We start from the raw sequence: 15,270 nt of genomic DNA on the forward strand, positions 1-15,270 counted from the left end.
ATCTGTATCCAAGACTAACTATAGGTCACAGCCAGCAATGCAAGCACTCTGCTATGCAGAAACTACTGGAAGGTAAATACTAAACCTGAATATCGTAGCAGTAGAAAAAACTGAAGAGCAGGAATGACACTGTAATGAATATTGTAGCCAAGTCAAATGAGAAAGGTAGGTTAAATTTATAGGAACATTTAGACACAATACTAAATAAGAGACTTGGAATAGTCCACGTTTGGATCACTGGATCTGGACTCCTATGTAATGCATTTCGCTGACTTCAAAATACTTCACAAATTGCAGTTCACCCAGTAGTGGAAGTTGGTTGCTCCAGTGCAGAGCGAACCAGCTCACTTTCACCACCGATGCTACCCAACCCCTTAAACGCCAGGCTTTGAACAGGAATCCTTCACCCATCTAAGGGGGCACGAGCTGTTAGGTAGAGAGATTCATGCGCACGTATTACATGTGGCCCCAACACAGTAGCGACCTTGAGTTACGTAAAAACTGAAACATCTCTTCCACAGCCCACAGCAGGTCCCCTTTCAGCTCCCCCCACCACACTGGTACTCCTCTGAAAGCAGAGGTACCATTTACTAAATCTTTAATTTCTGCAGCCTCTTGGTTTTCTCTGGAAGAAACCTCATATATAAGAATACTAATGCTACCTTATGGCATCCAATAATAACTTTGAAATGGTACAAACATAGGAATAATTAGATTTAACTAAGAAAAAGTATTACACAAGCTACCATTAAAAAAACCACCTTTTTTTGGACAACCGGCAAACCTGCTCTTCCGTCACACAGTTGTGACTCTAGAGAACATGACAGGTTCTGGCAGCCACTTCCTGATGCGAAGGCCATGCACTCAGTTACCTAAGAGTCACCATTAAGTGACATTTATTAAGTGGCTCTTATAAAATAAAAAAAGGCTGCTTTCAGTCCACATAATCACATTCATAAACTGCATGAACCAGCAATGCTTTCAGTGCAAGGCTCCACTTGGAAGGGTGTCAAAAGAGGAAGGTAGAGGGGAGAGAAACGGGGAAAGAAAAAATAAAAAAAAGGGAAAAAGACTCCCACACACCAGCATCGTTACAGGCAATTCTCCATGCAGGTTCCTAGCCTCAGGATCCCATCTGACCTCCGACTCGATAATGCTGTATCTTCCAGAGGAAACGAGGCACAAGCACGGCTGTCAGAACAGCAGAGTGTAGAAGATACTGCAGGGCTCGGAGAATGGGGAAAAAAAGGCATCAGCTATCTCAGCAGACACAACAGTAAAATAAGACCCTGCGTCAAGATGCAGCAGTCAGACCCCTTTTGTACCTGACCAAAGACAGGTATTAGAGCAGCTTCATCCTCCGCATGTCCAGGTGTGGAGCACAAGGGAAGGGAAGTTAAGGGAACCACCACGAGCTTTCCCTTGTGGTGCCTAGGGATGGGGAAGGGGCCACATCTTATGACACAACTTCCCCAGCACCAAGCAGGTAGTGGGAGCGAGAGCTGGTTAGAGTCTTCCTCTAAAGGGAAAACTAGGTCAAAACAAATAAACATAGCAAAAAAACAAGTAACATAGAAGGGTTCAATTTAGCCTTAAAATGATGGGCAAAAAGGCAGTATTGATGTCAAAAATGCCAACGCAACATTTTTGCTGCCAGGTCAAACAAGTGGGCAGGTACTAAATGTGGTAATTTAGAAAATGGGACTAAAGCATGAGCAAACAGTAGGTGTGTTAGATTTATTCCTTTTCTTCATTCCATAATAAAAATCGAATAAAAAGTAACCACAACCACGACCATATTTAAAAATTAAAAGACAAAGGCCTTAAAGTTATCCCTAGCATAATCTCACATCTCTCGGCACAATTACACCAGGGATGAATTTGGCCCGGTATCTTAAATTCTTTGATGTTTCTCAGCTTTTAAATTTAACATAACTGTAGAGAGTACAGCATGCAAGGCCGACAGTGGTGAATTCTTCTGCATCGTAATAAATCCGAGGTCAGGAAAACAGCTCAACCATCAGCAGTCCCACAGCACAGAGCCAAGGAGGTGCATGGAAATGTGTGTGCTTGTGCACATAGGGGGCACTGAAGGCTCATTTGGGGCTGACGCTCTTTTGCTCTGCGCTCTTGAAAGTGCTGTCATTCTGTGGAAGGCAAAATAATGTCATCAGTTTAGTCACTGATTGACAACTATTAAGATTTCCCGGCAAACAAACAAACAGAATAAATAAAAACCACGAGCCACCTGAAGACAAGAGTATGAAAAATCACTATCATGTAATCCACCCTCCTTCCCAGAGCAGGCAGCGGAGGAGGTGAAAGCACAGTGCCCATGAAGTTGCAGTGCATGCTTAGCTGCAGCTGCAAGCTCACCGTCCTGAAACTCTTCAGCTTGCAGGTCTTGAATAATTAACTGCTGTTTCTTCCACCCTTTCTTCCTCTGCTACTCAGGACAAGCTGCTGCAGCAGGTTTACTTTTACATGAGCAATGGGCTTCCCTTCCCCCTGCAGAGGTCCTGAAGCACATGAGCCCATACTCCCCATGGAAGTGCACGCCCTACACTATTTTTTCCCCGCCAAGCCCCAGAACGTGACTCTACAGCGAATGCTTAGTACTGACCTCTGATTTATAAGACTACCTCAGACATGAGAAAATGGTACTTTGGCTCCTCCTGGGTCTACTGAGTTTGCTATGGAGCAATAAAAGGATGTTCAACCGCTCATCACCCAGAATTTGCCTGGATGTTCAACACCTGAGAAAGTTGCACATTAGGTGCTTCGCTTGGCTTACGTCTGCGTGTGTCTCTCTCCCTCTCAGTGACCATGTTACAGCTGCCAAAAATCTAACTCTGATACCCACCACATGTTAGAAATGCAAACAAGGCACAGCATTCATCACTCTCACTGTACCACACTAGAGAAAATGAGCACTGGCCACAATAAAAAGATATTATTACGTAAAGTTTAATAGATTTGAGAATTCAGCTGTACGAATCTCTTTGATTCAGAGGAAATGAAATCAGTGAGAGCTTTATACATCTCTTAGAGCATAAATGGCTTATACAAGGTAGTCCCTTAAAAATATTTACACACATGCCCCCTGTTCTGGCTTCTTATTCGGAAGATGAATGCAAACTCAGGCTCTAGATACTGTAGTGTCATGGACTGAAGCATCCTAAACACCCACTGGAGAAGAAGCACAACCTGACAGCAAAACGGACTGGCAGCTTGCTACAAGGGAAGAGTTTCAGGCCGCAGCTCCGTCATGTGTTGAAAAGCATTGGCATGTATAAAGAAAATCATTTCCTCATTTGTCACTTCAATGGAGAGAGATTCGACGCTCTCTCCCAATTCTTTCCACCAATTTAACAGCTTAAGGGGTAACTTTGTTTGTGCCTGAAAGGCCGAGAAGCTAGGAAGCCAGGAGAGCAGGGGGGCTGTAGTTATGAGGCAGGTATGCAGGGGCAGCTGCACTGCGAACTTGCCCCACGCCTGCCGCCTCACTGATTTTTAGCTCTGAAAGGGTGTTACAGCAGGGGCGCAGGCAAGCCAGCGCTCTCCGGCCAGGACTCAGACTTTTATTGCCTTCACTTTTCCTGCTGGAAAACACCGACTTCACGTGGGGAACCTGAGGCCCACGAGAGCATCATCGTGAAATGAGTATATACTTTGACTTTAAGGAAACTCTCCCTGAAAATAATAATCATATGGATAGGAGACTGCCAGTATTATGGGCATTAGATCTGCCCCCTTCTCCGTCCTTGCATCTATACTCCCCAGCCTTCCCCCCAGCCTTCCCCCCAAGCATAAGTTGCTCTCTAACACTACAGAGATTTTTGCTCCAGCGCACAGCATGATCTAACTAATTCGCACTTCATTGCTCTGCACACCTCATCATTTGCACGTGAAAACAGCAGCCTCTCTCTGTCCCTCCAGTTTCCCCCCATTTTCTCCTTCTCCTCCATCCCCCACCTCCCCGCCCTTCTTAGCAAAAACTCCACTAGCAGGAAGCTGCAGTGAAGAGGCTTATATTACCGGGACTTCATTGCTTTTACAAAATTTGCCAGCACACTGTGAAACCTCATAAATAATTCAAGATAGACAACCTTTGTCAGGTAAATGAACGTGCCTTTTGTAATCCATCACTCTGAGTTTTCTATTACAGTGATACACATACTCACTAGTTGGCACAATTAGTATTGATTCATGAATTCCCCAAGTGTCAGTAAGGGAGGGCACAGCAGGACAGTTTCTGACCCCAGCAGCACCCACAGAAATCCAAAAAGCAGCCCGCTGGCTTCCATGGATTCATAACCCACTGTCGCAAAAGCAACTGCAGCCTGGTCCATGGGAAGCGCAGTTCCATTCCTACCCTTAACGGGCAATGAAAGAAAGATGGCACTGGTGTGTGTGTGTGGGGGGGGGGGGGCGGTTATGAGAGCTAAATGAGAGCTAAAAATCACGTCGCATCCCCTGCTTCTTGGGTTTAACTCCATTCGCTTCACTGGTGTTCCTGCACAAAGGCACTTGGTTCATTACATATACACAAACTCAACTCCTGTTTTGGCAACTGTGCCCAAGGCTTTATCATCATCAGAGCCATTGCACTAAGTGTTTTATATCCCTGCTTAGCACCCGATCTGACAATCTGCTTGCTATCAGCAATTACCTCTGCTGGAGTTCCCAGCCTCAACCAGAAGTGGGGACAGTGAGAGGATGAGACCTGATCCTGGTTCCCCTAAGAAGGGGTCTCGGGCGATCCTGGGAGACGATGTGCTACACAGCCGCTCTCATGCCATCGCTACCTGACTGAGAAGCGCTTCTGAAAAGGCTGCATGGTAGCTTCATCACAGGCAAGAATAATGACTTTGCATAGAGTTAATGAATAGATACAGAAACCACAGACCGTGCAACCTTCATCTGACCTGACTTCCATTCAGCTCCTTGCGTCTCCTGCCCTGCAGCCCCTTCACCCGTAACAAGCTGATCTGGTTAAACATACTGATTACTCGGGCATCAGTCAACGTGAGAAACACTCTGCTTTACAGCCAAAGAATCAATCCTTTGGTCTGGGTAAACACCCTTTATTTTTATGTAATTTCCAGTCTCAAATGATATTTATGACCAAAAAATGATGAGATAGAACTGATAGATTTGTAGGACTGCTGTCAATGTTATGAAGAAAACTCATGTGCATTCTCTGAAAGATCAAATGACTGAGCCTAAAGAAAACTGTGCCAATAGCTTGTTGATACAAACCAACTCTCCAGTAACAACAGTTTGTGCAACCCCATTTCCCATGCAATAATAAACTTGAGAATAAAGACTGGATTATAGGAACAGTTCTTAAACAAAGTACTACCGACACCCAAGAGAGGAAAAAATAATTTTGCTAACGAAACACATTTTGCTTTCAAGAGGCTCCTGGAAAAGTAAATATCCAAATGTTCAGATAGTGTCCTTTCTTGCTGAATATTCCACTCAAGTATTTTGCTTGGTAATGACTTTTTCTTTTATTTCATCCCACTTGAATATTTCATCACCTGAAAAAAGTATTGTCTAAATTTCACAGTTTATTGCACATGTACAATGTTATAGTGTGCAGATGCCCCAGCACTTAAGCCCTCAAGAGCTTTTCTGCTGGCTTCTGAAGCCAAACACCAGGAAGCTTGCTCAAGGATAAACTTCTACATTTCCATTTAGACTCTATGTAACCACCTTCAGCTTTTAAGGGGCTGCTGCACACGTGCACACAACACACACAAAGTTTCTTTAGAATGAAACTTCTGAACTAGGCCCGTTAAACACCAGGCATGAGCCCATTTCTACTCTCAGGTCTTCATGCAGGAGCCTTATTGATTTTGGTGGGAACCCACAGGCTCTCCTAACAAAATTTAAATTAACAATTTTTCAATGTATACAGTTGAAAGACTCAAACTCCTGGAGCCACAATCCTGAAGGAGATCATTGCAGACAGGGAATAGGCTTGATATGTTACAAAGACAGGCAAGAAATATCTCTCAAAGCAAAACTGTAATGCCCTACTCTCTGTAATGCTTAGCAGTATGGAGGAAACAAGTTTCCTGCTCTCCTGCCCCAGAGGAGAAGTTATTGTGATAAGGGATTGAGTTCAAAAGTGGGAAGAACAGAAACAGGGAAAATGCGGGAGAATCTCAAAGACCACTAAAATAAATTATCTGGCCTTATTAGCCCGTGATGCCAAGGAATAAGCTTAATGTGCACACTGACACGCTGTGCTGTAGTTGCCCACTGCTCCCCCAGGAAGCTGTCCCTGTCCCTGTTCTGCAGACCCTTGCAGATGTTCAACCTACGGTCATGTTCCCTTTCCTACTTTCAATCAGGTGCTCATATACAGCTGTCCCTGATGGGAGACCTGAGCAGGAAACATTCAGGAATGATAACAGGAAGAGGAAAAGAGAAAAAATTTTAAATTCCAAAGAAATACTGCAAACCACTTTTAAAAGCATTTGGTCCTGTGCCTGCTGCAGTTGAGCTGCCTCTGTGCAGTTTAGGGGGTCCCCGAGCATCAGGAAGCAGCTTCTGTGGCAGGGACGCTGGGTGTCCATGCCTCTCCTGGGTACAAATTCTCAGAGAGGCTGCTTAGCTCTCGCAGAGCAGGCGCGATGTTGTACATCAGTCACTCATGGGGGTAGACTGCCCTCCCAGTGAGCTGTCTCTCTGCTCGGTGGAGTGCAGCTGATGACAAGCAGGGCCATCTCCCAACTTCCTAGCTGCTCCTTTCCAGACAAGTTTCTCTGCCAAGCATCAAAACCATAATTACAAGAGTTTCTAACTGCACAGCAGTAGAAGAAGAGAAGGGGCTTCCTCCACATAGTATCCCGCAAACCTAACAAAGTATCCCGCAAACCTAACAATGTCCAGTCCTAATACATTTATTTATTTCAAGCCCTGATAGCCCAGAAGATGTGCCATCACTGCCAGCATCATTAACCTCATTTGAGGGTGAAAGGACTAAAGCACAAATCGAAACGTACTGGAAGAAAGCAGTTATTTTGGTAGTGACAACCTCAAGCCCACCTTTCAGTGGTGATGGGCACCTATTAGGCCTTACTGCTCTTGGCAGCAGCTTTCACTACCCAGTAGCTCTGTCGGAAACACTGGCAATGCCTCAAACCTGCTGCCAAAAACTACTGTCTGCATCTGACAATTGCTAAAGCTCATGTCGGAGAGCCAGGACCAGCCCCTGGTCCCCAGGCTGGTGCTTTACCCGACAGACAGAGCCTTCTCCTCTCGCTGGCCGGTCAGAGATGCGTTGCAGAGCAGCACAGGAGCCAAGCCTCACTGCAGCACACGCAGCGATCCTGCACACACCTGCTTCCTCGCAAGAAGCAAATGGCTCGCCACCCTCTAGCAGATGGCAATTTTCTTTCAAGTCCAAGAGACAAAAAGCCTTTCTGCAAAGTGAGGGGGGCGAGGGGCTGTTCTGCTCCCCGGCGGCAGCGCTGCCAGCACTCACGTGCCTGCAGTTCCCATTAGCAGGGGGCAACGGTAATACAGGCACAGGACTCTTCTGATCGACCACTTTCAATCACCTAATACCTAATCTTGCAGAGATTCAAGCAGAGGTTGTCACTATGCTGCCACAGGAATCCTTCTGCTGTTAATTTTTCTTTTAAATACTATGCAACCAACAGTCTTTTTTCCCCCGGAGCCATTAATCCCATCAACCACACGGATGCACGTTCTCATATATGACCATTCCTCAAAACAGCCTTGTCAGTCAATGGCCATCACCGAACATGCCCGCCCAAATGGGTTTGTTCCAGTCTGGGATTTTGCTTTTTAAATCTCAACGAGAAATTCCCCTTTGGACAACTGGCTGAGCCAAGCCTTCCTTAGCTCAGCATAAGATGATTAAAACCATGCTACCCAGGAGGAGAGAGAGAGAATGTGGAGCACCAGTGATTTATCAGGGACAGAACCAAGAATCAACACATAGAAACACTGCTGACAATTAATATCACTGTGGCAAAAAATATATATATATATACATATATAGGTCTGTTCTTTTCTTTTTTTTTCCTCCCCCCTCCTCGAGCAAAATATCCTAATCGTTCAGTCTGCTGTCTGTCAGAATGAAACAGGTCTGGGGCTGCTTAAAAAAGCAGCCTCATTTTTAAGAGCCCTGTAGTGAAAAATGACTTAAGTGACTCACAGAGAAAACCTCTAAAGATAAACAAGGTTTCCAATCAAAACTCAGTATTATTCCCTGTTGATAACAAGGATGCATTGTCCAAAGTAGAAGAAAATTGGCTCCCAAGGAGAAGAATTTAGCAGCCCATTTCATCAGCTCAACTCAGCTTCCGACCAAGAAACCTTCCAAAAAGATTTCAGGTTTTTCCAGTATCTTTAGGAAACAAGAAAGGTGCAGTTAGGAAGCTCCTTGGAGGGGAATGGTCAATAAAAGGATGTTGTTCAGGTGCTGGTGCCAGCTACCATTGCACTTTCTACTCCCATTAAATATTTGTTTCCCGAGAAACACTCGCAGAAGCCCTGGGGCACGCTGCACAGGGCATTTCAGCCCACATGTTACAGGCATTAACCTACTGCCCAGCAATTGTGCATCATCATCAAATATCCATTCATGACTCTTCTTTTTTCTGGGATCACAAAACAGGTCATAATGGGAATAAAACAAGCAAAAAGATACTGGGCCAGGCTGAGGTCTTGTGTCCCTTCTACGTCTTTTCTTCGCATGCAAAGTTTGTCAGCGTTACTGCCCATCCTCTGTCACCAGAAGCACCCCCACAAAATTTATGTCCTTTTTAGGACCATTCCTTCATATTTTTAAGAAATTACAAACAGCGCATCTTTGCCATTCGGTTCAGTTTCATGCATCTTGCCTCTCTCAGTTCAGGATCAGGCGCGTTCTGCTAACGCCACTGATATCGGAAGAGCAAAGAGCTAACAAAATCCATCATAACAAATCACTCTGCAAGAAATGTAAGTTACCTGGAATAAAACTGCTTTGGCTAAAAAGTTGGCACTGTTAATAAGGACAATATGAAAAATAATCAGTCTGGGTGAGGGGAAGGCCAATTCACCATTTACAAGTTATATGTCTCTTAAAATATACTCCTAGGATAAGAGCCTTCTTTAAAAACTTCCCGCGGTTAGAAAGAAAACAATTCTGATTTGTATACTTGTATCTAGAAGGGATTTATTCCATAATGAGATTCTGTGCTCAGAATCGAAGAGGAAAAAGCAACAACTTACAGCCTCCGAAAAAGCTCTTGAAATATCAGAAACATCCCATGAACTTTATGCGTGCTATTAGTTCTTCACCACACTCATAATCCCATTTACTCCCATAGGAATTCTCATATAAGTAAAGATCATTCATGTGAGTAAAGCTAGAAGAGCAGGCCATAAGGATGTGGTACTTGGACAAGTACTAGCACATTCCCTTTCTTTTTCTCCCCCTTTAGGTAGACATTTCTCATGGTCCTAGGCTGAAAAATTTCTGTATTTACTTGACAGCAAGAAAAAAGATCCCATCAGTTCTCAAAGGTCAAAGATATTAATATGGATACCAGACCCAAAAGAACTCAGAAAGAATCCAGATGAATTGGAGGTATTTCTGAATAAATGAAGAGTGCAAATAACCATGCCTTCAATGAAGCCAGATAGTAACAAGGTAAACTACAGCTTTTCCAAATAAACAACACCATTTCTCCTGCTGATAAGCCTTCTTTTCAGAAGGCCAAATACACGCCTGTAAAAATGTACTTGGAGATCAAAAAGCTAAAAAGATTTCAAAAATACTTCATATATATATAAATATAAACATGTTTCTATTCTTAAGCAAATCAAAAATGACAAGAAAATTGTGACATAAAGCAGCCCACATCCACTGGGGCAGCACAAAGTTAAGGGCAACACTGCTATTATTAACTCTCTGTCATTGAAATCTTTCCCCACCTTCAGAAACGCAGACTGTAAGGACACTGTGTCAGCCTATACTCTGAATTGTCTGGATTTTTTTCAGTTTTGTGACAACAAACCTCAGCATTTCATAACGTAGATGACAGTCTCTTAAAATACATCTCGGCAAGATTTAGCATGGATTTGTGGAGGGGAACGGGGCTTCAGGGTTATCACAGCATGAAAAAAAACAAACATGCTAGCAAATATTCCCAAACGTTAACTTCAAAAATACTAATTGTCTTCCAAAATCTATTTACATCCTTCCCGCACCGACTCTCCAGCCCCCCACCCCCTCACCCAAATAATTTGCTTTCTGACTTTCTATTTCAACAGATTAAAATCTATTTCAGTCAGTTCAGGGAAAAAAAGCCTATTTTGGATAGCCTGTGGAACTATTAATCTATTATTAGTTGATACTAAAACTCCACTGGGTACAGTCAGCCGTAGATACCATATTGTGTACTTGAAAAGAAAGGAAGAAAAGTAATCTGTCGTTTTTCCCCTCTTGCTAAATTAACGCTTAAATAGCTGCCTTAAAAACTGGCACACACTGGTAAAGTTTGCGTGTTCCGGCAACTTTCGGTCCATTCCTATTTTTGCCTTTTCCTGGGTGCGGAGGAGAGCGGGCAGGAGGGAGGGCAGGGCAATTCCACATCCAAGACTTCGATACATATTGAATGAATTAAATAAATAACTGCGGAGCCACCCCCGGACCCGCATCCCGCCGGCAGGCTGAGGAAGGTAAGCGGCCGCGGTGCCGCCGCAGCCCGGCGCGGTCGCTCCCGCTCCCGCTCCCGCTCCCGCTCCTGCTCCCGCTCCGGGGCGGCGCGGCGCGGGGGCCGGGGGCAGCGGCGGCCGGGGGCAGCGGCGGCGGCGGCGCGGGGGCCCCGCAGGCCCCGGGGCGGCCCCGCCGCCGCCGCCGCCCGCGCTGCGCCACCGGGACGCGGCCGGGCCGGGCCGGGGCCACGCCGGTACCCGCAGCCGTGCGCGGCGGCACTTACGTGTGCTGCTGGGGGAAGCTGTAGCCGTGGGCGGCGGGGGCGGCGAGCAGCAGCAGCAGGGCGAGGTGGCCGCAGAGGGCCGGGGCGACGGGCGCCGCGCTGCCGGTCGGAGCCGCCATCGCCATGTTTCCATTAAAAACGCGGCGGGGAAGGGGCGCGGGCGGCGGCGGCCCCGCGGGCGGGCGGCACCCCCCGCCGCCACTCGTGCGATGAGCGCGGCAGTCCTCGGCAGGGGGGCAGCGCCGCGCGGGCTGCTCGCACCGACCGGCGGCCGCTCGCCCGCTGCCTCTCGGCGGCGGCCAGCACTGAGCGCCTACAAACTGATACTTTCCCTCAAATAGGCGGGCGGGCGGGCAGGCAGGCAGGCAGGCAGGCAGGCGGCCGCCCGGCCCGGCCCGGCCCAGCCTCCTCCCCTCCCCGCATCCCTCCGCCCCGCCCGCATCCCTCCATCCCCCCGGAGGCGCTCCAGCCCCGTGCGCGGGAGCCGCCGCCGCGCATGCTCGCCGGCTCCGCGCCCCCCGGCCCCGCGCCCCGCCGCCGCCGCCGCCCCCGGCCCCGCGCCCCGCGCCCCGCTCGCCGCCGCCGCGCGGGGGGACCCGCGGGCCCGGCGGCTTCGGGCGCCCACGCGCTGGCGGCGGCCTCGCTGCCGCGCCACCGCAGCGGCCCGAAGAGGCGCCCGCTGCCCGCCCGGCCGCCGAGCCCCGGGCCCGCTCCAGCCCCGTCGGGAAGCTGCTTGGGGGGGGGGGGGGTGTCTGTCCCCAGGGCAAAGTTTCCGCGGCTGGAAAACGCGCCCGCGCCCGCGCGCGAGCCCAAACGCCTCCCCGGCCCCCGCCGCGCCGTGGGTAACCCGATTCCTCAGGGTGCCGGTGCAGGAGGCTCCGTGCCGAGCTCCCGCAAGGAAGGGACCTCTTATTCACTCTTTCACATCTTCCCCAATGGTGCTAACTCCTGCGGATTTATCATTACAATTCTTGCCGGATATAATGTTTTTCTTCAGGGCCACCTCCTGGAGACAAATCATCATATGGGAATCTCCAACTATGTTAAATAAGAATAACGGCAACTCCAATTTTTTACACACTATGATTTGGGGAAACATTTAGGTGGCCTAAAAATTCAAAATAAAAAAATTCATAAACACAGCCTGAGGTCATAGTGATTTTTAAGCCAGCTTCTTGAAAGCCTGGATTTTGCAACACTGTTTTTTGGTTAACTGCAGCGTAATTTCATTTTATCTGAACTGAAACCCAAGCTACTTGGCCTCATTGAAACCGATCACCAGCAAGTCACTGGGACAACTGGCAAACTCTCCATTCAGGAGAAAAGGTGTAGAAAGGAATGCTGTCCACATACCATCCTATTTCCTCCCAAAGAGCCTAAATCTGGATAATCATAGGCCAGGCAATGCATAGCCAAGACTGTTTTGCCCTCTTTAACTTCAGAAAAGGTGCAATGTTGGCAAAATCACCAGTAGCTGGACATATCTCTTGAGCAAGAACCTCACAAACACTCCCCCGGTACACTGGCTCTTTAAAGACCCAGAGGTTTCTTGGCCCTGCCTGCCAAAACGACCAGGCAGGGGTGGCAGGACTGGAGCCCCTGGCAGTTTCCAGAGCAGATTCCCAGCACACAGATTTAAAAGCCTTCCAGGTTGGGATGGAGGGTGGATTTCAATGGGCAGTGGATCTTTACGGGAAGCGGCTGCCTCTCTGAAGTGCTCCGTTCCCTAGTTTGCAGAAGTTTCTTTTGCTGATGGATGGAATTGCCTCCATCCTTTGTTTCTGATGGGAAAAAGAAACATTTTGGAATTTTAAGAGTTTAGCACTTACTGAATGGGCTAGTGGGAGACATCAGCATCTTCCACTTGGGGAGCCAGAGCACTGACTCTCAGTGCACCAGACCCAGACTCAGATTCCCTGGGACACTGAGAGAGCTGACTAAATTCGTGTGGTCACATCCATACAGTACTCTACGAATTTCATGCAGGGACGAGCACTGCTATATAAATGGGAACAATGAGAATTTGATGCACTGACTCCACGCTAGAGCTGGTTCACAAAGCCACTTCTTTTAATGAGCTTCAGAAACACTATTCTTTTCCCAAGCTATGTTGGAAGTCAGCAGTAAGCCCCATGCTATAATCCAGAAGATTGGACTTGGAAAAATATCAGATGCTGACATGAGGTGTTCAACACACAGAGAGATATGTACAGTAACCTAATGCTTCAATAAAATATTAACAAATACTTTAGTCTTGTTGCTCCTTTCTGCTCCCTCTCTAGCCCTTTTACCATCTGCAGACTCTGACTGTTCTTTGCACAATCTTCAGGACATGGTCTGGTTTTACATCATTTTTACATTTGACTTGTACTGAACCTACCACATGCAGTTTAAGCTATGTCAGCGACTGCCATTACAGTCCAAATCACAGTTCCTGATCTGACATACAGAACCTTTCAATTTATAACCTCAAAGTATGCTTCAGCAGTGGTAAGTGAATAATCTCCAGTGTATACATGGGAAATGGAGCTACAGTGCGATACACAGTTTGTCCATTGCCAGCAGAGCCGGGAGCAGAGTAAATACTCTTCATTGTGTAGAGTTTGGCTTTCCAGTGTTTTGAAGACCAAAGTCTGTTGTCTGTCATGTCAGTACTTCCTTTCCTAGAAGAGACAGGTTAACAGCTGTCTAACACATAAAATTTAACCCAAGATATGGGCTGACAGGGTCCAGATTTCAGGCTGCTCTTCTAGAAGATCTATGAGGCAACACTGCAATTGCCAGACATCCTTTATAATGGGGAATTTTCTGTATTATGAAATCAGATCCTTTGTATGAAAAGCACAGCGACACAACTGTTCATGTGTTGTCATGGCTATCAGCTGCTTTTCCAAATGCCCAGCAATTGGCTGCTCTGCAACTGCAAATGCACTGCATGTATGCTATGCAGTAGACCCAGCGCTGGATGCTCTAGTCTCTTTTGCTTATACTGTGCGTATGTACAGAGTAACTCTACAACCATGCACAGGAATCCAACAAATTCAGAAGTGTGTGTGGAGTGATTCATTTCTTTGGGACTGGGCTCTCCAAAATCCTTAAGACTGTTCTGTTTTAATCCAGGTATCAATATACCACAAAAGAAAATTTGACCTTGTAATCTTCAAGTAGGAATGGGCCCTTAGATATCTAGTAACTACTTTCAAATGTTGCTGTCTAGGTTTGTTAACAATAAAGCTTTGCCTGAAATTTCCCTAGGGATATTTTGGTTTAGTTCTGTTGTAGTTGTTTTTCTTTGCAATTTTAAACGCTTTTGACAGTGTCATACCTGTTGCTGTGAACTCTGCCATCCATAAATGAACAGGCTGGTTAGTAGCAAGCCACTTGGAAGCAGTCTTAAATGTAAAGGGGCAAAATGATGGAATAAGCCAAAAAACATGGAAGGAAGAGTGGTGGTTTACACCTGCATGCTGCTAGATTAATCCTGACGTCTCACAAAAAAAGCCCATTGCTCAGGACACCAATGTATACAAATTTATCGGGGGGCTCCTTTTACTATCATTCTTACATAGGATGTTAAAACAGCAAACAAATGTTGGAAGTTTATTCTCCAAACTGTGCACAGGAGAGAGCAACACCCAGGACTTGCATAACACACCATGCATTATGAGGACCTAATACCAACATCAGTGCTGCCCTAAACGGGAGGCAAGCAGCTCAGTGGAGTCATCTTCTACCTCGTATCCTCTTGAGAATGACAGGAAAGACAGCATTGCTATATTATCCCTTCCGTTTTCTGCAGCTGGGGCTGCACTGAACTGTAGCCTCTGTGAAACTCTGCCCAGCCTGCAGCACCACAAAACTGGTCTGCAGCTGCCACCAGGCAGCTCCACAGTCTCTTCAGCAACTTCTAATATGTCAGTGGAGCTTCTCCGAGCCAGTGTGAGCAGACTCTTCCCCCAGTCAGCCTAAGGTTGCAATGAAAACACTGTAATCCATACTGGACCCTGCAAAATTCAGTGCGATACCTGAAATATTATAACAGAGTTGCAGCAAAACAGGCAGCACCATGGCCATTCTCCTGCTTCTTTTAATGGAAAAAAAAAACATGTAGGAGGAGGCTGCCAAAACTGTTCTTATGGCTGATTTATTTGCAAATGCAGGTGAATGCTAGAGAAGGTAGGAGTTTAACTCTACCCTGACTGATCCTTCCACAGGAAAAATGTGAGCATTTGCAGTCAATAATTGCTGCAGGGACATGTTTCTTTCCTTATTCCTTCAAATAAGTATGGAAAGGAGG

At 46.7% G+C, this 15,270-nt stretch overlaps 1 protein-coding gene across 2 annotated transcripts in view; it reads right to left on the minus strand.

Moving 5' to 3' along the window:
* CACNA2D2 (calcium voltage-gated channel auxiliary subunit alpha2delta 2) overlaps positions 1–11,267 on the minus strand; it is a 273,384-nt gene extending 262,117 nt beyond the window's left edge. Inside the window, exon 1 of one of the 2 annotated variants that reach the window (XM_067303266.1) lies at positions 10,974–11,267. In XM_067303266.1, coding sequence (XP_067159367.1) covers positions 10,974–11,098 — 125 coding nt within the window. In that variant the 5' untranslated portion in view covers positions 11,099–11,267. Of the gene's footprint in view, positions 1–1,083; positions 1,093–10,973 lie in introns of those variants that run through there. The other variant, XM_067303267.1, reaches the window with a different exon arrangement.
* Positions 11,268–15,270: the final 4,003 nt, after the last annotated feature.

The sequence above is a fragment of the Apteryx mantelli genome, chromosome 12 (genome assembly GCF_036417845.1).
Source record: "Apteryx mantelli isolate bAptMan1 chromosome 12, bAptMan1.hap1, whole genome shotgun sequence".
NCBI classification, from domain to species: domain Eukaryota; kingdom Metazoa; phylum Chordata; class Aves; order Apterygiformes; family Apterygidae; genus Apteryx; species Apteryx mantelli.